The 23,006-nt window shown below is 45.7% G+C and overlaps 1 protein-coding gene across 2 annotated transcripts; it reads right to left on the bottom strand.

Moving 5' to 3' along the window:
- Window positions 1-490: 490 nt before the first annotated feature.
- On the bottom strand, window positions 491-22,807 carry LOC100122063 (low-density lipoprotein receptor-related protein 4). Of its 2 annotated transcripts, none has more exons than XM_001605616.6 (25): window positions 22,330-22,807; window positions 18,740-18,964; window positions 17,765-18,022; window positions 17,326-17,558; window positions 17,054-17,234; window positions 16,838-16,967; window positions 11,861-11,970; window positions 11,624-11,786; window positions 11,405-11,558; window positions 11,099-11,330; window positions 10,870-11,036; window positions 10,645-10,797; window positions 10,429-10,582; window positions 10,149-10,358; window positions 9,352-10,083; window positions 9,111-9,272; window positions 8,815-9,036; window positions 8,457-8,740; window positions 8,075-8,380; window positions 7,505-8,002; window positions 7,102-7,421; window positions 6,557-7,022; window positions 6,229-6,487; window positions 5,724-6,151; window positions 491-4,299 (listed from the first exon to the last, which is right to left on the bottom strand). In XM_001605616.6, the coding sequence occupies exons 1-25, from the start codon at window positions 22,406-22,408 to the stop codon at window positions 4,198-4,200; spliced, it is 6,228 nt and encodes a 2,075-aa protein (XP_001605666.3). In that variant the 5' UTR covers window positions 22,409-22,807; the 3' UTR covers window positions 491-4,197. The 2 variants fall into 2 exon arrangements, with proteins under 2 accessions (XP_001605666.3, XP_031783549.1); XM_031927689.2 differs by having other exon boundaries at window positions 491-2,689.
- Window positions 22,808-23,006: the final 199 nt, after the last annotated feature.

The following is a 23,006-nucleotide window of genomic DNA, read 5'->3' as shown; positions in this document are numbered from 1 at the left end:
ACGGAAGAAATTCGACACCTTTTCGATGGTTTATTGACTCGTTGATTTTTTTTCTCATAATATGCTTGCGTATATTTTGTATTTGTTTGCTTCATCGAACTTTCGATGAAAATCGGCGTTTTTATATGCATCAGAAAGAGAAGAGAAATAATAGCTTCCAAAGTGTTTGCACGTCGTATTACACAGCCATGTGATTTTTTACTTACCGTATTCTAAGCAACATTTAGGCTTTGTAACCTGTAATGTTGTAAGTGTATATCTTTTGAGAAGCGGATGTCGTTATATTTATGTATCGTTAAAATAGTTAAAAAATGCAAATTTCGCATAAAGTGCACATTTAAAATACAAATACATTGAAATTCTTGAAAAACATTCAAAATCAACATTCAAAATATCGAGCAATCAAGAACATTTTGATATCTCGTATGTAGTTAATATCACTACAATTCAAATGTATGCAATTATCATCATCAACAAGTTCTTTTTTTTCAAAATCTACTTCATGAATCTACATAACGATCTTTGAAATGAAATTCAATATGTAGTTTATTTCAACGATGATTATACACTATATAATTGAGCATGAAAAAACGCTGCAATCCTGTCGTTCGAAGACATCTACATCGATAAACGTGTATAATAATATGCAAATCGTTTCTTTTCTCCCGCAGCGCGACGAGTCTCGTGTAAATCTCTTGGAGCTTTATTGTAAACTGTATGTCCAGTTCGAAAACGCTTTGCGCGTAAATGTAACGCGATATAATTGTGATCGCTATCGTATAACAGAGTTTTATTTCCTGATAGATCGTGTATTCTGGGTCGAACATTCGCAACGAAAGTTTCACGGCAATAACACATGCGAAATTTGTTTCTTTCTCGTCATAAGACTAGTGCGTTTAAGTATACTGAGATGAAAGTGCGCTTTATTCTTTCCTCTTAAAAAAGGGGTCGATTTTCGCCGTGCAGTTATATTCCTCGTGTTGTATTTTAGTTGACTTACTCCTCGATTTTAATTAACCGTCTCTAACACTCGGTATACGTCTCATTAAAATGTTGACTGGCATATATAGTATACAGGAAAACAACGATATCATAATCCCGTCGTATTACATATAATGCATATAATGGCGTTATTAAAATAATACTAGCTTACATATTTTCTTTTACAATTAAATATCAACTTTTCACCTCTTTTCACCACAATATTCTCCTCGTTATCATAACCGATAGCGCGTATGGGCGTATGCGTCTCGATTAACTTTATTTAGCCCCGGACTTCATTATCGCGTAGAAAATACTCCCGACCTCTTTGTCGTCGTCGTGGTCGTCGTCGTGCTACGTAAAAAAATAAAAGCCACACATCGCAGCGCCTCGCGAGAAACTCAGTCGCGCGATTTTTCTCTACCTCTCCCTAAAGGTCGCACACAGTCGCTGTCCTCTTGTCCTCGTTTTTTTCTCTTTCTTTATTATTCTACTAAAATTAATGCGCGACGGATTTAATTACAGCGACCCCCGGCGCACGTACGCTTCTAATGAGAGAATATAGTAAGCATTCGCAGTGCCATCGCTTTATCTAAATTAGCCTCGAGCTCTTGCTCTCTTCGCTCATTATACGTCGGACAGTCCTAGACCAGCTGGGACGGCTGAATTATGCATCGACGCGATGCGATCGTATATTATTCTTAATTTTCAAACGCTCTCGCGCTCTAAAGTTTAATCGAAAGTATAATAACGTATCGTGGTTATATCAGTCTTGAAACAAAAAGCTGCATTTAATGTTATTCTCCGTTACTATATGACATAACTGGAATCATAATTATACATACGAATATAATCATACGTGGATGTTCTTTTCTACGCAGCACGTCGATGCTCTCGATACATAGAAACGAATAAACTTTGCTAGATAGTACACGTTATTATACCACCATATAAATTCGTATTATGCCCAGTACTTAACACCGTGACTACATCGTTCATCTCCCGCTGATTCTCGTACAAATAGCAGTCGTCGCGCGTATCACAATGGGTCTGCGTATCTTTCCTTCTTCTCTTTTCGAATAGCGAAGCTTACGAATCCGTCGACGAAAGGAGAAGAGAGCAGCTACCACCTTTGAGATTCAATGTTCATCCTGCGCTGCCGTGTACGAATCCCATCGTAATATGCGCAGACGGGCAACTCATTATAGAAAAAAAAGATTCTTATCGTAACCAGAGCATAGAACCAAAGTTACCCTATAGAAAGTACATAGTATATCCGCACGTGTCTCTCGCTGCTCCCGAGGACCATATATAAATGTAACAGAGTCTTCGGATCGGAGCAGCGAGAAGAGTGGACATTTTCGCACATGATCAGTACAGCTCGCGGTTGATGCAGGCGATCGTCTACAATACAGTATAGGATGGCCGCATCATCGGCTTACATGTGGAGGAGGCAGATTCGTTCGGTAGCGGCTGCAGCACCGGGTGAAGGGCCGCTCGTGGACGTGTCTCAGACGATCGGTCGAGGTTTCGGTCCTGCGACGAGGGAAGGCTCGAGTCGCTGGAAACTCACGTGCTTCGAGGCTGGCGGCGACGACTCCAACGGCGTGACTGATGCTGCTCGGCTGCTGCTTGGCGTAGCCGACGGTGGTATCAGTGACACGACCTCCGGGCTCGACGACTGCCCGTTGTCTTCGTACACTCGCTCCTACAACGCGCGTTTAGTTGTTTTATTTTTTCATTTCTTATTCTCTTTCGGTTTACATGCGAAGATATCGTATTTTTTTTTGTTGTAATTATGCTCTTTTTGCGTTGGGCTATTTTTTTTATAATACGTGTATTACAGTGTGATTAGCTCTGGCTCTCTTTGTTGTGCTCGTTAATACATATATGCTCCTACGAGTTCTTATATATCGATGTACAAAAGCAATCGAACGACTATCTAATGTGTTATATAGTAATTGCCCCTGACTCGCATTTGAATTTTTTCCGTTTGACCGACCAGGACGGGACAGCTATATATATAGTATACAGTCCGTCCTCGACGTTATTGATTTTTTTCCCGTTATCGACATGCGCTTATCATGTTTTGTTTTTTATACTATATAGTATAACAATGTGTCTTTTTTACGCGCGTGCAGCTTGGATATTAGGAAAAGGGTTTTGGGTGACTCTTTAGTTTATTGATTTTTTTTAACTTTTTTTATAATTATAATCGTTTATTCATGCGATGCATACGCATGCTCAACGAAAACGCCCCGAAAAAAATCCACTAGCATAAATCTACGTATATAGTCTCGTCGTTACTATATAACAGGATCAGCTTCTCATTTGTTATTATTATTTTGTTCTTTAATTACAAGTCAGTTTTATTCCGAAAAACGCCTACATGCGAAAGTAGTACTATAGTTATATGCGGTATAGGAACCAAAAGTCTTCTATTCTCTAAACTCCCATACATCTCCGTGAAACTTACGATATATTGTCGAGTATAATACTATAATGTTTTTTTATCTTGCACCTTATATGTATATATGTATCGGTGACGAGCAGTGTCCGCGATGCTGTTTTATAATACTCAGTTCGTTCCTTCTTTCGTTTCGCCTCTGCACTACACGACAAAAGCGCACAAATCAAATTCAGTCTTTTTTCTTTTTTTTCTTGTTTTGTTCGAATCTAAAAATACAGTGGGTTTCAAAATATCGGATTTACATAACAGCCGCGAGTATATCATATTCGGCCGTTTTCCACTCGAACAAAACGATTCATCAAAAAATATTCGCGCAGAAGCGTGTGCGCTCGTGCGCACAGTTTTATATCGATCTCTAAAGCGTCATCGCAGCAGGATTTTCATTTCGCCACGTATACAGATATGAACAATATTTGGCACTGTTTTGTTTAATCTTACACACTATACCGCGCAAAATGAACATCCGCTGCTCGATGTACAAAACTGCGCTATAGTATATAAATAGAAGTATTATATTCTCGTAAAATTAGAAGCAAAAATCTCAGCATAATCATCGTCGCGTCGTATTATATATATATATATATATATATATATTATGCCCTTTCATCGCGTAGTCACATCCTATATCATAGCACGTATCTGCACATTCAAACGCGAATTTATGCATAATAGTTCCTTTGTTCCCATGATCAGCATGAGTCGATCGTCGAAATCGAGCAGCGTCTCGGCGGCTCTTCCAGCAGGCACTAAGTAGTCTCGGTCTCGTTCATCTGGATGAAGTGAAGCGGCAGATGCTGCAGCTTGATCGGACACTCGTGCTTCGCGTCGCCGCCGCTGCTACCGGCCCTCTGGAGGACGATCGTACCGCACCGCGGCGAAACCATCGCACAAACACGCACGAGAGTCAGAGCCGAGAGCGTGTGCGTGCGCACGCCCACGTTTTTTAATTTTTTTTTTTTTTTTTTTCAATTGGAGAACGAGCCAGAGGGTCCGGATGTGCGGAGAGATGGTTGTTCGTGAGTTGCGAAGGTCGAGTGTGTCGTGCGGTCGTAGGGAGGTTGTTCGAGTTAAAAACAAATAAAACAGAAAGATACGACACGGACTTTAGAAAAGGGTTGCCTTTTTTCTGCATTAGAATTATTATAACACTCTGACGCGAGTTATTATAGCAACGTGGACGGTATAACACGCACACGGGAGTATCTACGTGCGTATCACACAATTAGATTATATTACGTATATGGAGAACCAATATTGTAGGATTTTGTTTCTGCAATGTTGAACAGTATATAAGTTGAGTCAGTGGTTTATAGCCATGTTGTTGTTTATTTTTGTATATTATCGGTATGCGCAATATCATAAAACCCTCTGTCTCTTTTATATAACCGCTAATGCCTATGTGTTCGAAATGTCATTTGTTGGTGTAAGCGTGTATGTTATAGGACTGCGGGAATAACGTCGCGCGTATAGGAGTGAAATCAAAGTATCAATCAGAAGCAGAGGGTCAGAAAAGACATCGGTCTATATCAAATCCTAAAATTGGTTTTCCATTTCAAAATGAACGTTTATAATGATCAAACTCTAAATTTATATCAACCTTTTACGCACGTACATACCGTGAGTATAATATTAGAAATATGCATGCAACACACATTTATAAAGAGCCTTTGACTTGTTATCATTTTTTTTACTTGCTTACGCAATTAGAGCTTTTTTCTGAGCGATTCGCATACACATATAAATATGGACCGTGGATGGATTATTAAAGGCTCTTTTGCGAAGACGCATCCACGGTCCAGATTCAATATATAGATAATGAGTATATACTGATGTATTAATGAATGACACAAGATTATTACTCATGGCAAATTAAATGTCATTATGATGTAAAGCTTGAACTAAAACTATTAAGTAGCATCGCTTTTTCTTTCCAATTGTTCTCTAAATGTGTTTGAATCACTTACTATTCTATGACATTAATGGACAAGAAAAAGCAATGGATATAAAAATTAAATAACTTCCATCTCGATTCATACCATCGACATCGAAGTGAACCCAAAATTCTACGAAAGTATAGTCATAACATGAAATAAAGAAAAGTATTTCGAAAGCAAATCAGGCGATTCTAATAAAACATAGTAAACGAATCTTTGCTGCCAATGCTCGTTTGGTTTCAAAAGCCCAAAGTATACGCATACGAAAAATCTCCAAACGTACATTGAGGCGAGCCCAAACGATACAAAACAATTCACCATTATCATCATCGACATACCTGCGACTTGTCATACTTGAGTCTCTTCCAGATGAAGCCTTTCTTATCCTGTGGCTGCTGGGTCGCCGGCGTGGCGAGTTCCGCGCCGGCCGACGCGTTGTAGTTAGGATTAGAGAAGGTGAGCACGTTGCGTCGGCTATTGTACATGTACTCCTCGCGTTTGTTTTTCCGCGGACACTGTAGGTAGATGATGACGATGATGATACCAACCGTGATGACGAGCAGGATGAAGGTGGTCATCATCATCGTGTGCAGGCTTATCGTGTCGCCGTTGGCCCGGTTGTAGTCGTTGAGTTTGCCGTCGCGGTTGCGATTGCTACCGCCGCCCGAAGTTTTCGGCGTCGGCGGCACGTCCTCGTCGTCTATGTCGTCGTAGTTCGGATCGTGCTCCGTCCCTGGTTTTCGCAGCGGTATTCGCTTCTTCGGCTCTGTGGAACGATAGTGGTCGGTGACAATCGTACATCGAGATATTAAAATAAGGATCGAGAGAGAAGGATTCACGTACCAGTAGAACAGGGTTTGGAGTCTGCTTGGTCGGGGCAGGCGCAGGTGTAGCTTTTCTTAACGAAGAAGCACAGATGGCTGCAGCCGCCGTTCTCCACGGCGCAGGGCGTCCAGCCAGTTTGCCGTTCTGCTGAGACGGCTCTGATCTCCGTCGTTCCGTCCAGAGCCGTCCGAATTTTGTTGCGGTTCTTCCCCGTCCGCTTGTCGGCTCGCTCGATCATCTCTTTGAACCAGTCGCCCCAGTATATGTTGTTTCCGTACTGCCCAAAGAAACGTTGCACGTTTTAGCCAATCACCGTCACCTTCTAAAGTTCTCGAGTCGATCTTACCTGAGACAAGCCGAAGGCATTGACGGCTTCGGGTACGAGGGCGATCCTATACCTGCCGTGCAGGTCGGACATCTCTATCCTGTCCTTGAGCGCGTCGGCCCAGTACAACTTTCTGGCCACGTAATCGATGGACAGTCCGTTGGGCAAACTGAGATCCGTCGAGACGATGCTCTTGCGATTGCTACCGTCGAGGTTCGCCCGACCGATTCTTGGTTGGTCACCCCACTCGGCCCAGTATATGTAGCCTTCTCTTGGGAATAGCGTCAACGAGCGTGGTTCCTTCAGATTCTCGATGAGCTTCTTTCGGCAGCTACCGTCTAGCCGGGAAACTTCGATCATCCGGTGCTTCAAGTCAGTCCAGTACATGTTGTCTGCGAGCCAGTCCACGGCGAGTCTGAACGGGGTCGAAACGTTCAAACCCCAGACCACGACCTTGTCGTCACTGAAGTCGCGCATGTTGATCCTCCTGTAATAGGTTCAAGTGAATAGAGTCTTGTGAATTCGCATCCATTTGTAAAACATATCGAAGATGAACAATTCGGTACCTGATGACCTTGACATCAACGTCGGTGTAGAAAATCAGCTGTTTCTCCCAGTGGAAGTCAACGGAGAAGGCATTGTGATAGTGTTTGACTGGCAACGGCACCTCCCACATCTCGGGAGTGTCCAGCGACATCCTAACCAGCGTCTTCTTCGTCGCCAGTAGTAGGAAATTCGTTGGAGTGCTGTTGCAAGTCTTTTTGTCGTCGTTTATAATGATACCGGTTGGACAAGCGCAGCTGTATCCAGTGGGATTTCGGAGACACAAGTGAGAACAGCCGCCGTTGTTGTCCCCACAGGCATTTTCGGGTCGAACCATTTTTTTCTAAGTGTAAAATAATACGTCGTACTCAATAAAAGAAGTCATCGAAGACCTTCAAAAATGAAACGTAACCACACAAAACTTACGTCGACCAGGCGCAGGTCCATAATGCCCTCAAGGTTCGACAGCATGATCTTCTTGTTCTTTCCGTCGTACTTCTTTGCTCTCAGTAAAGCCTTCTCCTGCCAGTCACTCCAGTATATGAAGTCTCCGACGACAGCTAATCCGTAAGGATGTTCCACCTTTTCCACGATGACCTTACGGTCCTGACCCTGAAGATCCGAACTCTCGATGACCTTCTTCTTGGCATCGTTCCAATAGATCCGGTCGGCGAACAGGTCGATGGAGAGACCATTGGGCCACGTCAAGCCCTCGGTTATAACGGCCTCGCGATGCTCGCCGTCCATGTCGGCTCGCTCTATTCGAGCGTTGTGACCCCAGTCCGACCAGAAAAGAAGACCTGCTGGATAGTGTAGTGCGACGGCTCTTGGATTGTCCAAACCAGACCATACGAGGACCTTACGGTTCTTGCCGTCCAGATCGCTGACCTCGATGCTGTTCAACCCGACATCTGTCCAGTAAAGCTTAAACAAAGGACATGCAAGAGTTATTGAAAATATGAAAAAATTGTTGTCCATTGCTAATTGTATACGTACTTTTCGTCCGATGGAGTCGACCACGAGGCTGTCAACGGTATCGATGCATCCATCGATTACCGTGTCCTCGTTTTTCCCCTCGAACGATACCTTTCTGATAACTTTGGTGAACAGCTGGCCAGGATCGGTCCAGTAGATTTGGCCAGTTTCCATATCCACGTCAGCTCCACTTACGTTCTTCATGTGACCAATAGGTAAGACCGTATCGGCTGTGTAGTTGGTGTCCAAAGAAAGGACGCGAATATCGATTCGGTGGGACATGAGCAGGAATTTGTCTGGCATTTCCGGACAAGTTTTTCCATCGGGCTATTGCAAATCAATCGTTGATATTATAATGTCGTTTAGAATTATGAAAAATACCGAGGCAATCAAAAGTACTCACATTGAGAATCAAGCCAGTTGGACAAGCGCATCGATACCGTTTGGGCGCAGGCGCTAGGAGGCAAAGATGGGAGCAATTCCCATTGTTGCGACTGCAGGGATTCTCGACCATTTGCCGATTTCGATGAAAAACTCGAACATCCATCAGACCCGTGATCCCTGAGCGTATAACCGTGACACTTTTGCCGGTATCCTTGTCAGCTCGGTGAATACTCATCGTGTCCCAGTCGGTCCAGTAAATTTTGTTTTTGTGTATCACGAGTCCAAAGGGATGTTTCGTATCGGCTGAAACACATACCAAATGATTCGAGACTTCGCCACTAATTGCATCGAGTGTACGACGTAATAAGATAACTGACGTGCTTGGATGATCGTGGTTCTGTGCTTCCCATCAAGATCAGAGTACTCGATTTTGCTGGTACCGCCATCAGCCCAATAGAGACGTTTCTCCTCGAAATCTATCGCCAAACCGTTCGGCCACGTCAAGCTCGTACTGATCAGATCTCGCCTGTCCGATCCATCCATCCCTGCTCTTTCAATTTTCGGTTTTTCGCCCCAATCGCTCCAGAACATATGACCAGCTAAAAAGTAAATCAGATTTGTCGTACATATTTAGCAAGGGGAGTGATTGCTAAAGACAGAGTTTCCTACGTACAAATTGGATTAACCACGATGTCTCTTGGTTTGTCGAGTCCTTCGTAGATCAAGAGCGATCTCATGCTCCCATCAAGATTCGAGCATTCGATTCGGTTTGTCCCAGCATCGGTCCAGTAAAGTTTCTTGGTTATCCAGTCCATGGCAAGTCCAGCGGGAGATTCTACAAATGAACGAAAATAACGAGGTCATTAATTCCGAAGTTCACAGTCATCAGATAAACGTTCGAGACAAGTCCATACCTAGATTGTGATGGATAATAGCCTGCTGATTGGTCCCTCCGATGCTAGCTCTTGAGATGGTATCAGCCTCGACATCGGTCCAGTAAATCGTATCGTCATCCGCGTTCCAAGTAAGTGCAACCGCGCTCTCAACGTTATCAACCGGTATGACGATATCAAAGGCCTTAGCCGACTGGTCCAAACTGATCAGTCTGAGATCCTTTTTCCTAGCGAAGAGTAAGAGGTTGTCAGCACTCGCGGCGCAGGTCTTTCCGTCCTTCTTGATCTTCAGACCCACAGGACAGACGCAGCTGTAGCCCATACTGTTGGGTAGACACATGTGCGAGCATTTGCCATTGTTCTCGCCACAGTGATTGATGTACTCGGGCTGACGCTGCGGATGATAGCTGTGCAGATCCATGGGGAAGTGTAAGCCCGAATGGATGGTTTTGTAGCCGCGGCCGTTGTTCTTGTTGGCCAGAGAGATGCTCTTGAAGTGCCAGTCGGTCCAGTAGACCGCGTCCTCGAAGACGGTGATGGCAAACGGATGATGCAGACCTCTGGTTACGACCTTCTTGCGATCGTCGCCCCGCATGCTCGCCGATTCGATCACGCGGTGCTTTGCGTCGATCCAGTAGATGCGGTCGGTTATGTAGTCGATGGTCAATCCGTTGGGCCAGTAGATGTTGTCGGTTATCAGGGCTGTTCGTTTCGAGCCGTCCATGTCGGCGCGCTCGATTTTCGGGTTGGGTCCTAGATGAAGAGAAAATGGGTTAGATTGGATAAGTTAATTCTAGTGAAAGCTTTGAAAAGCTTACCCCAATCAGTCCAGTAAACGTAGCCGTAGTGTGGATGGACGGCGATAGCTCGAGGTTTGTCCAGGTCACTGGAAACCAGTACGTGACGCACGCGTGTATCCAGTGTAATCACCTCGACGCGTCGAGTACCGGAATCAGTCCAAAATAGAAGGTCGTGTATCCAGTCGATGGCGATTCCACCAGGACTTTCCAGTCCCCAGCGAATGAAATCTGCAAGTTTGATGTATTACTAACGCGAGTTATTGTGATTGAAGAAGTACAAGCGGATGTAGGATATTACCGTCGGCATCAGTTCCATTGACGTAAACCTTGCGGATGACATCCATCGATACGTCAGACCAATAAATGAGACCGCGTTTGTAGTGGTAGTCTAGAGCGATGGCATTGTGTAGTCCTTTGAGAACGGAGGTATATTTCGGGCCGGTGATACTGACCTGCGAATGACAGTATTATTGGATACCTTTCGACGATTCTAATTTTAGTTGTAGGACTTTACCTGTCGAATGTCGACTCTGTTCGCAAGAAGTAGGGTTGGATTAGCTCCTAAAGCCTTGCATGATCGTAGGTCGGGTCGCAAGACATATCCAGGGGCGCATTCGCAGACGAAGGAACCCTTGGTGTTTTTGCACACTTGACTGCAGACTGGATCCTGAAAAAGAATAATCAATTAGACGACGTGATCGACTAATCGTTTGTAACACTTAAGTGCTGATTCACATACTTTTTCGAATTTGCACTCGTCGATATCCTCGCAGGTTTTGTTGTCCTTCGCGAGAACGTAACCAGGGTCGCAAGAGCAGGCCCTCTGATTGTCACTGGTCACCACGCACAGCTGAGAGCAATGATCGTTTTCCGTGCATTCCACCTTCTTCGGGCAATTTTCCTCATCTGCGAACATTTGATTTTGTCAATATAAGGTTCGTCTACATGCGTAATAAGTGTACACTCACCATCTTTCTCTGGGCAATCAGCCACGCCATCACAAACGTGCTTCATACTGACGCAAACGCGGTGTTGATCTCGCGGGTTGAGTAGCATCCAGTGTCCCGGAATTGGCTTGGTATCGTTAACAGCCAAAGTCGGAGTCTTGCAGAGAAAGTGGGTCAGCTCACAGCCCATTTGACAACCCCTCTCGTCCTCGCCGGTCGAGCAGTCCGGTACACCGTCGCAGACCCACGTGCGCTAAATTAAGATTGAATTATATTTCAAGTCTACGTTATGCTAACTAGCTGATCGATGTTTTAAAAGTTGATTACCGGAATGCAAACTCCAGTCGAGCAGGTGAACTCTTCGTTGGAGGCGCAGGTTTCCGGAGCCGGATAGTGGCAGTCCATCTCGTCCTCGCCGTCTTTACAGTCGATCTCGTGGTCGCAGACCCACTTCTTGCTTATGCAGCTTCCACTCGCGCATCTGAATCACAACGATTTGGTTAAATATGGCTTGTACACCATTTGAAGGCTGCGTAAAGTACATACCTAAACTCATTCGTACTGCAGCTGTTGTCTCCAGCCGTAGGACAGTTTTCTTCGTCGCTTCCGTCGCCGCAGTCGTCTTCTCCGTCGCATCTGTACGATTGAGAAATGCATCTCGGATAAGCGCACTGGAATTGATTCTCCTTGCACTGAACCTCGAGCAGTTCTAAAAGTTCACGGACAGAATTACACGATCGATTCGCTAAAAATCAAACGTACGGTGAGTGTTGTATTAAGTACCGCATTTCAATTCATCGGATCCATCAGCGCAATCCTTCTGTCCGTTGCATCTCAACTCGTCGTAAATGCAGCTGCCGTCGAGACAAACGAAATCGCTGTCGAAGCATATCCTGAAAATCAGAGAATTTTATAAATTTCGGAAGTAAAACTTTGATTTTGTCATATTACAATAACAGCTATAGATATCGATCGATTCGAAGCTCGTAAAAAAGTAATGCAAAAAACAAAACCTTTTTATCCTTCTCCGAAAGCCACATAAATCAAAGCAAAAATGCGCCTCTACTAATAAAGCCCCGACAGCCCTCGAAAAACATCAACTGCGCACCCCACAGAAAAGCCTCTCTCCCATAGTCACTCATCATGGAGCATCAACAACAAAAAAAAAACCGTTCCGCGTGCAATCCGCATCGCCCCTGTGATTTGCCTTCTATCCTGACACCCCATACACGTACACACGTCTCCCTTCGCATCTTCCCACATGTGCATCTAACAAGCCGCGTCCGTTGTCTCGGTTTTTCGTTTCCACGGCTTTTTCGGTTTATAACAGTATAATCAGCGCGAGACCTTCCGCTCGCGCAGATGGTCTCGTTCTCAGCACACTCTGATGAGGGGGTGGAAACGAGCTTAGACCATTAGGCCTTGTTTTGACATATAGGGGTGGATAGGGAATGCAGAGACGATAGGCTATGATTTTCAAACTGCGCATATAAGGGTGTTTAGCACTCGGCAGAATTTGGTTATCTGAAAATTTGAAAGAAAAACGAAACATTCTTTCAAGGACTATATCTACGAGCAAAGCCAGAGGGGATTCTCTCACTCTAAACGTAAATCGACCCCCGCAGTGACTCTGCACTCGAGGTATCCGCTACACAGAAGGGCTCGCAGGGGACTAAGATTTGACAAAGCGCAACCGCCGCACGGGCTTATTTCGTTCTTCCCTCGCAGATGTTCGATGACGCAAGCAGCTATAGCGATCGGTCGTTGACTCTATTGACGTTTGACCTTTGTATAGTTTGCCTGCTCTCACCGAAACCTGAGCCTCCGTACACGTGTTACGTGTCAAGTTCACAGCTGATCCGCGCTAATTTCGGGCGTCATTTTCAATTCAATCGTAGCCGTGAAAACCAGTTCACAGCTTATCATCTGCGTCGCGGGGGGTAAACAATTCGAGAAGAAAATGATGGAAAATCGATGAGTCGCCGGGATCAGGACTAGGTCAATCGCGATAAGCCCGTAAACCGCGGGCTGAATAGCTGTTTGCACTCAAGAATTGCGCGGATGTAAAAGCGCATATAGCTCTATGTGTACAGCTCGTTCGACACGAAGCAGCTCGTTTATTTAAGCGCGAAGAAGAAGCATTTCTAAACAAAGAGAAAAACATACATCGCCTTCTCATATCCCGACCTAAATAGACACACGCGTGAAATACATAGATATACACATCATCGGGGCGAACTTGCGCGTTGATCTTGCGCTGAAATTCATTAAACTCCAGTCTAACAAGGTCCTGCAGGCCGAAACTTTAGCAGAATCAACTTTAGCCCCTATTAAGTTCGCGCGGGCTCGCCGGCGTCCATAATCGTATATATACAATTTCTCCCGCGACGAGACGTGCGCGCCTTGGATATACCAGTATTCGTAGCTATAACCCACGCGTACGAAACTATTACGCCGGATAACAGTAATATGCAGCGGTATATATACGGGAGGGGGAAAGCGACCCTCGTGCGCTGTGCGCGTCGAGCAATAGAGATCGTGATTCTAGCGGCAGTGGCAATCGGAAAGTCGTTGCTCGAGCGATATTTAATAGGCCGTGTGCGGATCATGTGTGTATATAGAGGTGAAGAGGGACTTTGTACCTATACTTGACCGACGTTATTGTGCATCGGTGCTTCGCGATGCAGTCCCACATTTGCGTTTTACATGGGGGGAGAGGAGTTAAAGCTTGCGTGCAAGCACGTCGCGAATGCGCTTGGAGCTTTCATTCGGCAATTCGATGGCTCGATGAATTGATCGAGAGAAGGATTACCATTGGTTTTTTACATCTACTTTACATCAAAACTTCCATTAATGAGGAATAAGCAATTTGCTCACACAAACGTTTTCGATTCGACGAGAGTTCATTAAATCGCTCGATTAATTACGCAGTGAACTATATATAGTGCGAGCACCCTCGTCGCGGCTATGAATAAATCCATTCAGCCGTCCTATCTATTGGTATAAGATTTAACAAATACACGTGCAAAGGCCGGCTGGCGATGAAATCAAAACCAACGAGCTATCAATACTCATTTCATCCTGGCTAAACAGGCTATTTCTGGCTCATCATAGACAAGCCCGCCGACTGCCCACTGCGTGTTGCACATGTCCTCCAGCCGCACAGCTGTGTGCTTCCACGTATACGCGCACATATTACAGATATCGACGGTTCACACACCGAGTACAGAGAAGAAGCAGAAAAAAAACTCAAAAAGGGAGGGGCTCGATTGAAACATCGAGGGACAGGATGATAAGACGCGCATGCGAATTCAAAGAAGATCTACGGAAATAACTCGTCGCGTTGGGGGGACGCGAGCACGAACGGTGCGGGACTTCTTTTATTGAATCGAATATATTTACCGACTACGCTTGCCCTATGTATATTATAATAATCTCTGCAGCCATAGATCAATTATGCGCTCGCGCTATAATTCCTAATATATAACATCCCGTATAATTGAATAAAAACTCGTAATGCGACAGACGTGATCGTGAATATAATTGATGCAGTTAGTCGCGTAATTTCAGGATATCGTTATTTCATTTCCGGCACACAGTGCTCCCTCGCCTCGAATATCGTATTGACCGGCAGCTCTCCCTCTCGTGCGACAAAGGGGTAAATACGAGAGAGCAATCAAAGGTGGGTGGGAATAACAACTATGTGTATATACCTATATATACGCGACGATCTGAGCGCCGCAGGTATACCTCTCTCTCTCTCTCTCTCTCTCCCTCTTATACCCTGCAGCATAGCTCGTCGATGCTTGCGAGAGAGAAAGCTCGCGCGGTATAGGTATAGAGGGAAAGAGAAAGAGAGAGAAAGCGGAAGCTGCCGCCGCTGCCAGGTGGTCGATAGAACGTGCGCAGCAGCCGTTGCCCTGGCAACCCACCTCCGCGGCCTGGATCGCCGGTCAGTCGTCTCACACGCTCTCTACCATCCCCTTTTTCGCGCCTATGTGTACATGCGTACCTCTCTCTGTCTCTCTCTCTCTTGCTCGGGTCCAGCTTTTTCGGAATTAAATATTTTTTTTCATCGCGGAAGGCCGTATCCCCGATCGACGAGCGCGCGCGTTTTTCGAAGAATTAATAATCCATCGAGGGTGGCACCCTTATATTTCTCATTCGACGCGCCCGCTATATTTACAGCGCAGACGGCCGCGACAATGACCTCATTGTTCTCGCTATATTTTTACATTCGTTCGGTATATACTTCTTTTTGTCGTCGGCGCACGTGACAAGCTCTGGAGTGCGGACGACTGGCGCTGATGCGTATTGTTCCGCTCGGGAAGTTTAGAAGGCTGCTGTATGCGTGCAGCTTTTACTTTTTCATATTTCTTTGTGCGAACGCCGGAACAATATACGCGTATGCATGGGTATAGTATCGGTGGCCGTTTATAGACTGCTAACATACCGATCCTGGGTTTTAAATTAAAAACGGCGTATTTGCGCGCTTTTGAAATTCATCTCGGTACTGCGATACTTTTTCACTGTGCGTGAATTTCAGTTGGAACGTTTACAATCGTGGATATTTATATTACGCTCGTTCGATACTTAAATCGAACGTTCGCACACAGAGTCTGAAAAACCGGCAGGTGTTCGTCGAATCGAATAATATGATCCTTATATATACAAACGAATGAATAAACGTCCAGGGGCGAACTGATGAAAATACCAGAAAAGGGGTGATAGAAAGAGCGAGCGAGTAAGCTATAGCGCGGAGGCCGATGCGGCGGCTGCCTTCGCCCACGCAACGCGACGAAGGACCTTACGTGGGTGGCAGAGGGAGAGAGAGAGAGAGAGAGAGAGAGAGAGAGCTCGCCGCCACGCGTCACTCCCTCTACTGCTTCTTCTTATATAGCACGCGCTTCTTTTTTCGTACAGCTCTGAGCCATCGCTTTTACTCTTGGCGCGAGGAAAAAGTTGTCTACTTTGTTAAAACTTCTCTCGTTCTCTTCACGCGCGAGTGGGCTGGCTGACTTTTCGAGGCTGATGCTTCGGTTTTTTTTTTCTCCTAACGCATTACGTCGACTCGCGAGGTGCTGGAATGAGGATTTGGTGCCGGGTTGTATAGCGACATATCGTCCGGTTACGTCGTAGTTTATCAATCTTATCGATCGCGAATTTAAGGAGCTGTGCGTCGATGTTATAAAATGCGAGAACGCTGTGCTTTTGGAAGCTAAATTGTGCCGTGATTCTAAGAATTGCTCCTTTGCCATCATCAATAATGAAACCACATCAGCTTCAAAGAAATTTCCTCGAAACAGCCGCGATATACTCGCGTAAGCCCCGTGGCTTTCCACGTCGAAAAGCACATCGAGTACACGGCACTTATACACGTAAAAAGCCCTCCTGCTTCGCAGCACGTACATTACATACATGCATAATACATCCGTTTTTTGAATACGAAAGCGCGTCTGCGTGTGTGCGGCTCGCTCGACAGATTGCGCGAAATGGTAATCTCGCCGCGTGAAAAAAAAACCCACAGGGCATACACAGCTCGCGGGATGAGGAGAGCCCAAGGAGGGAAGGAAATTCGTGGGCGTACGGCAAAAAGTACACAGCTTCGGGGGGGGGGGGGGGGGCAGGACGAGAGAAACGTCGATACACGCATATGTGTATATAGGTATATAAATAAAGCTAGTGCTATATTTTCCGCGAGTGATGAGGTTTTCCTCTTTGCGGAACTATATTATTAAAGGTATCGTGTGAAAAACTCACTTTCGCTTGCTGCAGCCCTCCTCGTCGGAGAAGTCCTTGCAGTCGTTCTCGCCGTCGCAGACCCAGTTCTGCGGCATGCACAGTCCGTTCCTGCACTCGAACTGCTCCGCAGTGCAGTTCTTTTGCGGCCCTGCTCGGCGAACGAGAGGCGATATCAGCATAAACTAAATTAATGAATATATATATATATTATGTAGATGGTATAGCGATGCTTACCGCAATGAGACTCGTCGGAAAAGTCGCCGCAGTCGTTGTCCCCGTCGCAGAGCCACTCTTTGGCGATGCATTTCCCGGAGTTGGGACAGCGAACCGAGCGCTTACCGTGGCAGGTCTCGTTTAAGTGGTGACCCTCGTAGCCCTCGCAGTTCAGCTCGTCGTCGTCGTTTTCGCAATCCATCTGCGTTACGCAGAAACACGTCGAGGCATTACAATACGATCGATTTCGTATAACTACAATGCATTGGGTTGAGTTGGAAAAATCGACTCACTTCTCCGTTGCATCGATTCTCGCGAGCGATGCAGGTGCAAGTGCTGATGCAGAGGAACTGGTCGCTGGTGCATATGGGACCGCAAGCCGAGGGTGCCTCGATTCTGCCATCGCTCTCGTCCTCGAGCTCCTGGACGAGAGTCTTGCGGTCGCCGCTAGCCTCGCCGTGCATCCCTAATCCGTGACCTCGTTCGAGACCTGGCCGTACTCGGGAACGGTCAGCCTCCTCGAAACCTGAGCCAAGAAACGCGGTGATCGTTCGTTAGGCTCGCGTTGTGTAATTTGACTTTTCTATTTTCTTTGTTTGAAATGTTGCTAGTCTAATTCGTCGTTTTCGATTACGAAATCAAGCAACGGTTCACCAGCTATTGTCAACGTTTCTAAGGTCAGAGGGCGAATGCAAATATCAACGGAGATAATCGAATGCAAGTAAAGCCAACCTCCGTCGAATCCTCCGTAGAGACCACCGCGGCCGAAACCATCGGCTCCTCTTCCATTGTTGCCATGCCTTCCTTGACCGTAAGTGCCTCCGGGCTGAGGTCGTGCGCCGTTCCTGTAACTCGGCACGTCGCTCGACTCGTCGCCTGTACCGTCGGGCAGTCGACCTGGTCCGTAAAAGTCCGGTGGCAACTGGTGCGTCTTCTGACGGCCGTTGTAGCCGCCGTAGCCGAAGCCACCCGACTCGTATGGATGCTCGCCTAGATATGGAATTATCGGAGTTTGATTTTTGATGAATCATCGTCATCGTTATTAATTTTCAGTTATTTTATAGAACAATTATATCTACCGACGAGCGGATTCGAATTTCAGAAATAATTGAATACCGTTGGGAAGCTACATTTTTAGTTATTCCTAATCGTTACAATTATCGTAATTAAGCATGTTGTGTTGTTCCGAATTATAATCATTTCCACCCTATGCGTGAGCGGCAACATCTTTCAATCTTCAAGAGTTCTCGCAAAGAAGCTAATTGATTTCGCATGTAACCTCGTTAAAAGACTCGCGTCGCAAAAAAACTTTCTAATACAGAGTGTATTGAATAACGGAAAAGCTTTTCAAGAATCCTACGGGAAACTTAACTTTCTCTCTCGAGCGATCCACTCAACGAAACTCCGCCATCTATAGACTTAATGCACTCGCACACATCAGGTATTTAATTTCCCAACTTCCTTCATATACACAAACTCGGAGAAGATATTCGCTCTAGCCAACTTTTGACAGAGTTTATGCGGAAATTCGCGCATTTCCTTTCAGTGCTAATACACACACGCGCAGAGTTAATTTATACGGAAAGCAGCAGGATGTTAACTTTAATTAAAATTATCCCGCGCAAGGCTATCCCCTGCGTATACACGCTGCGAGCCTGAGATAAGGTTTTAAAATAACAATTTTCGTAATATAAATGTATGGTATACCGTGATGGCCGTCGGTGGGATGATCGTGTCCCTTGGTGTAGTCGTCGTTGCGTCCAAGTGCGTTTTTCGGTTCCTCCTTCTCCTTACCGTGCCATGACATCTCGGTGGTACTAGCGAGTATCGGAACACTGCCCATCTGTCGGAGACTGCCGCTACCGTACATTTGCCGGGCCGCACCTCTGTTCACCGACGACTGCGTCGACGGCTCCGTCTGCGCTCTGCCATCTGCGAGAGTTCACAGTTCTATCGGTTAATTTCGAACAGAGCTTCGAATATATTCTAAATAATCGTGTTATTATAGTTGGATGTGCGATTGAATAATAAATCGGCGTTTCCGGGAAACGCTATCGGATATGCAATGCACACCCAAATAGACCGCGATGAAAATCCAATATCGAGCAAGACGACGAGCTCTCCAGGTCTTCTCTATTATAATATACCACATTCGGCAGGTTTCATTCAAGAATTTTCAATTCCGCTCTCGGCGTATGTTACATACACGAGAAAATTGAAAACACGCGTTGTCCTCGAAAGATGCGGCTGCCCTACATATCGAACAAGGAGCGCGTAACGTAGGTCACAGTGCGCAAAGACGCTAAAACAAAGCCCGCGGCGCGCAATGGACATATAGCCAAAGTCGCGAAGCCACTCCCACAACGGACCGTTTCATTCATTACTTCGATGCTACACCAAAAACCAGTTAGCTAAATTGCCAATGGACATGTTGATGGTGACCGTATGATCGTTTGTTTCGAGAATTGATGAAAGGGAAACCTATATCCAAGCACTGCGTGCGGTTTGAAAAAAAAATCGCCGATACTATAATTGAACTCATGAAAAACAATAAAGAATCATTGAGCAGACGCAAGTGTCAGTGGCGTGCTCTAAGACAAGCTTCTAGAAAATGGATTACGCAAGTCTCTCCATGAATGACTCTCGGGTTAACTCGGGATCGCGATAGGGGCAACTGCGTACCTAAGGCCAAAAGAGGAAGAGAGAGAGAGAGAGAGAGAGAGAGAGAGGGAGAGAGAGAGTCTCGCGGAGGCGTAAAGAGCTTTCATTCAGCAGCACCACGCGTGCGCCCGTCGCGCAATCGATATACGCGACACATATATATAGACTTCGGTGTATATCTGTATACATCGCTCGGTCGGTTTTGAACATCAGCGACTGAATCGAGGGATGAATATTGAGAGAGAGTGAGAAGTTAGCGTTAAACGGGTTAGAGTATCTCTCTCTCTCTCTCTCTCTCTCTCTCTCTCTCTCTCTCTCTCTCTCTCTCTCTCGCTGTGGAGAGGGATGATTGGAAGGATTGACATGATTAAGGGATGTCTATAGCTCTTTGGAAGAGGATGTAAAGAGGGTGTTAGGTTGCACTGGTTCATCGTTCTGTTGGCATAATTTTATGCGTACGTGCTACTGATTTCGATGATGTCGTTTATGTCACGGTGGCGGATTTTTTAAATATACCGCGATAAAAGCAATTGAAAATTAAAAAAAAGTTTGATTTGAAATTGTATTCTAACGATTAAAAAAAAAGACAATCTGTTAGTAGTAGTTTAAAATTCATTCTAGGTACGTAAGATTCGTAATTCGAAATTCACTTTTATGTGCAAGGAATCCATCTATATGCAAAGAAACATGTGGGCGATGCGGTGCGATACAAGAAGTGAAGCCATATCGGAAGAAAAAGGGAAACTTCTCACAACTTTGTTTACACATTTTTCCTTCTCGTTTCCTAGAAATTGTAAAGAAATCCCTTTCTAATACCCCGTAATTATCATACCATTCGAATTCCGCGAGACAAAGACCTCGACACAACGACAGCATCAACAAAGCACTTCCGAATCCAGCCGGGAGCTCTCGTCCAATTAAAAATAAATCCCAGCAGTAGGTATACATAGCAGAAACGTGCAACGGAGCGCGTCGAAAGGTATACATGTATATACATCGCAGCGAAAGATCCATCAATTAGCGCGATACGCTGTCAGGGTCGAGTTATAATTTTAGCCGGCGCGATATACTCCAGTCAACTAAAAATTTCCCTCGTTAAAAAAAAAACAAGCAACTATAAACAGAAGCCTCCGTGCTAGGCGCCGGCTGGAGTCGCACAAAGTGCAGAAAACTAGGTTGCGACGAAGTACTCGGCCAAGAGCGTCGCGCGCGACTTGAAGGGCCGCGAGTGTGAAAGAAGAAGATAAAGGACGGGGGTATATAAGAGACTGAAAAAGCCGTCGTGGGTGGCTCTCGAGATTCTATACGAAAAGGAAGACGTAATAAAGCTTGGCCCTATGCGCGATATAGCTATGGTGGATAATCGCGTCGACAGATCGAAAACTTTTCAGTGACTCGCGCGATCTCGATCGGATTGACTTTTATGAGTTAGTATATCTATATATGCTGCAGATTGAGTTAGGACTGTCGAATGTTTTCAAAAATAGGTGCTTGCGTGGGAGCTGAGATAATGAGTTGTTTTCTCGATCCGTGTGTGGATGTAAATCAATTCGTTTGATCAGGACCTTTGGACATATAGCGAGCGAGTCGAAATCAATTCGTTTGATCCGGTCCTGCCAGTAAAGCGCACGTAATCAAGCTGTTTGCTATTCCGCGAAATTCTGGCTCTACTCTATTTATTGATATGCGCGTTCCCGATGATGAAAGTAATTCCGGGCATGACATGAATTTAATTATTGCTCCCTATCGCTCTCTATCGATTAACGCGCAAACGCATAGAGCGAGTGTATGCGATGTATTCGTGTGTGCGATGTATTCGATCACGAGAATGACAGGCTTTTATTAATGCAATAATGGAAGGGTGTAGGTGAACAAGCTTCCAAAGCACACAGCTCGACTGTGTACATTAAAATCACTTTATAGTCCATTATCATCCCGATGACGCTATATATTCGCAGGACCAATGCGACGTCAAAGTCGTTAGCAAAAAGTCGATCGATTAAAAAAAAAACCTTTCGAACTTCGACGAACGTCACGACGGATCCTAATTCCTTCAGAGCCCCCTCGATTAGGGCAAGACACATAAATATGTGAGCGGTCAGCTCTAATTAAAGAAAAGCACACGAATGAGGTATATATAGACGTCGCTCCTAGAGTATACCTATATAACACACAGTCGGTCTAAAAAGGACGAGGATCAGGACTGCGAGTGTGCCAGGATAGACGTAATATAGGTACATAGCTGGGTATATGTGTACAGTCGCAGTAACGTGGGCCGGTTTCGTGACGACGCGTAATATCGCGAGACTGCGAAAGCTCGAAATGGAGTCTGTGTGGGATGTGTACCTATAGCACAACGAGAGTGAGAGGAAGAAAGACGGGGAAAAAGTTTTTGCGCATAAATAATGCGAGTTTAATGTGGCGTATACCCGATCAATAATAAATTCCCGCTCTGGCTCTCCACTCCGCGGAAATGAAAACACGGTGGTTGTATTATAGTTTCGCGCGAGTATAGTCAATATACAGAAGATGATCGTTCCGTTGTTTATTTTTGCAATATTTCCAACCAGAGACTATACATTGCTGGCATCGCATCCATTCGCACAACTCGAAAGCTCTTCCAGCAAAACAATTACCATCGAGCAGGGCAAAGACGACGCAGAACAGCAGGACGACGAGGTCGCGACGAGGAACAGCAGCAGCGTTCGACCTCATTTTGCCTCTTCCGACCGCCAGCTAGCGCTGTGTGATAGAATCGCGCTGACGAGTCAGCTGCTGCAAGCTCCGATGAATCGTCCAGGTACGCACAAGCGCGAGCACTCGGTTTAATCCGACAATCTCGGCACGGAGCGCACTGCTCTCAGCCCCCGACCGAGACGGCCGCGAGCTGCGTCTCCCTCGCTGAGCCAGTTCTCATGCTTTCAGCGAAAGATGTTGTCTTCCTTGTGTTGTATTGTATACGCAATGCGTCTCACTGTCGTCGCGACATGACCGAAGCTTGCGAGTTCTGTCCGCTAAGCGTGTGTGTGTGTGTGTCTGTGCGTGTGGCTATTGTTGGCTAAGGGTAACGCGGGAGAAAAGCGACGCGCGCGACGCGAGTTTCCAGCATCGACTGGCTTGTGGAGGGTGTCGGCGAGTACCTGCGCCCCTTGCCTGGATCACCCGGCGCACGCGCAGTTCGACTTGCTCTGTATTTTCTTCCCTCTACTGGGGCTGCGCGCATGGCTCTTTTGCGCTGTGTTTGTATAGCATAGCTCGTGGATTTATTTTTGAATGTTGGGATTGTGAGCTATACAGATTTTTTTAAGCAGAT

The sequence above is a fragment of the Nasonia vitripennis genome, chromosome 3, assembly GCF_009193385.2.
Source record: "Nasonia vitripennis strain AsymCx chromosome 3, Nvit_psr_1.1, whole genome shotgun sequence".
NCBI lineage: Eukaryota > Metazoa > Arthropoda > Insecta > Hymenoptera > Pteromalidae > Nasonia > Nasonia vitripennis.
Note: the sequence above shows the minus strand (reverse complement) of the source record. Positions and strands in the feature narration are given on the sequence as shown.

Excerpts from the sequence above, each read along its gene's own strand:
- LOC100122063 (XM_031927689.2), bottom strand. The coding sequence starts at position 22,408 with ATGAGGTCGAACGCTGCTGCTGTTCCTCGTCGCGACCTCGTCGTCCTG. Across the intron at positions 18,965-22,329 it reads CGTCTTTGCCCTGCTCGATG|ATGGCAGAGCGCAGACGGAG; the intron begins GTAATTGTTTTG and ends GAACTCTCGCAG. Across the intron at positions 11,559-11,623 it reads TGCAGTACGAATGAGTTTAG|ATGCGCGAGTGGAAGCTGCA; the intron begins GTATGTACTTTA and ends GTTGTGATTCAG.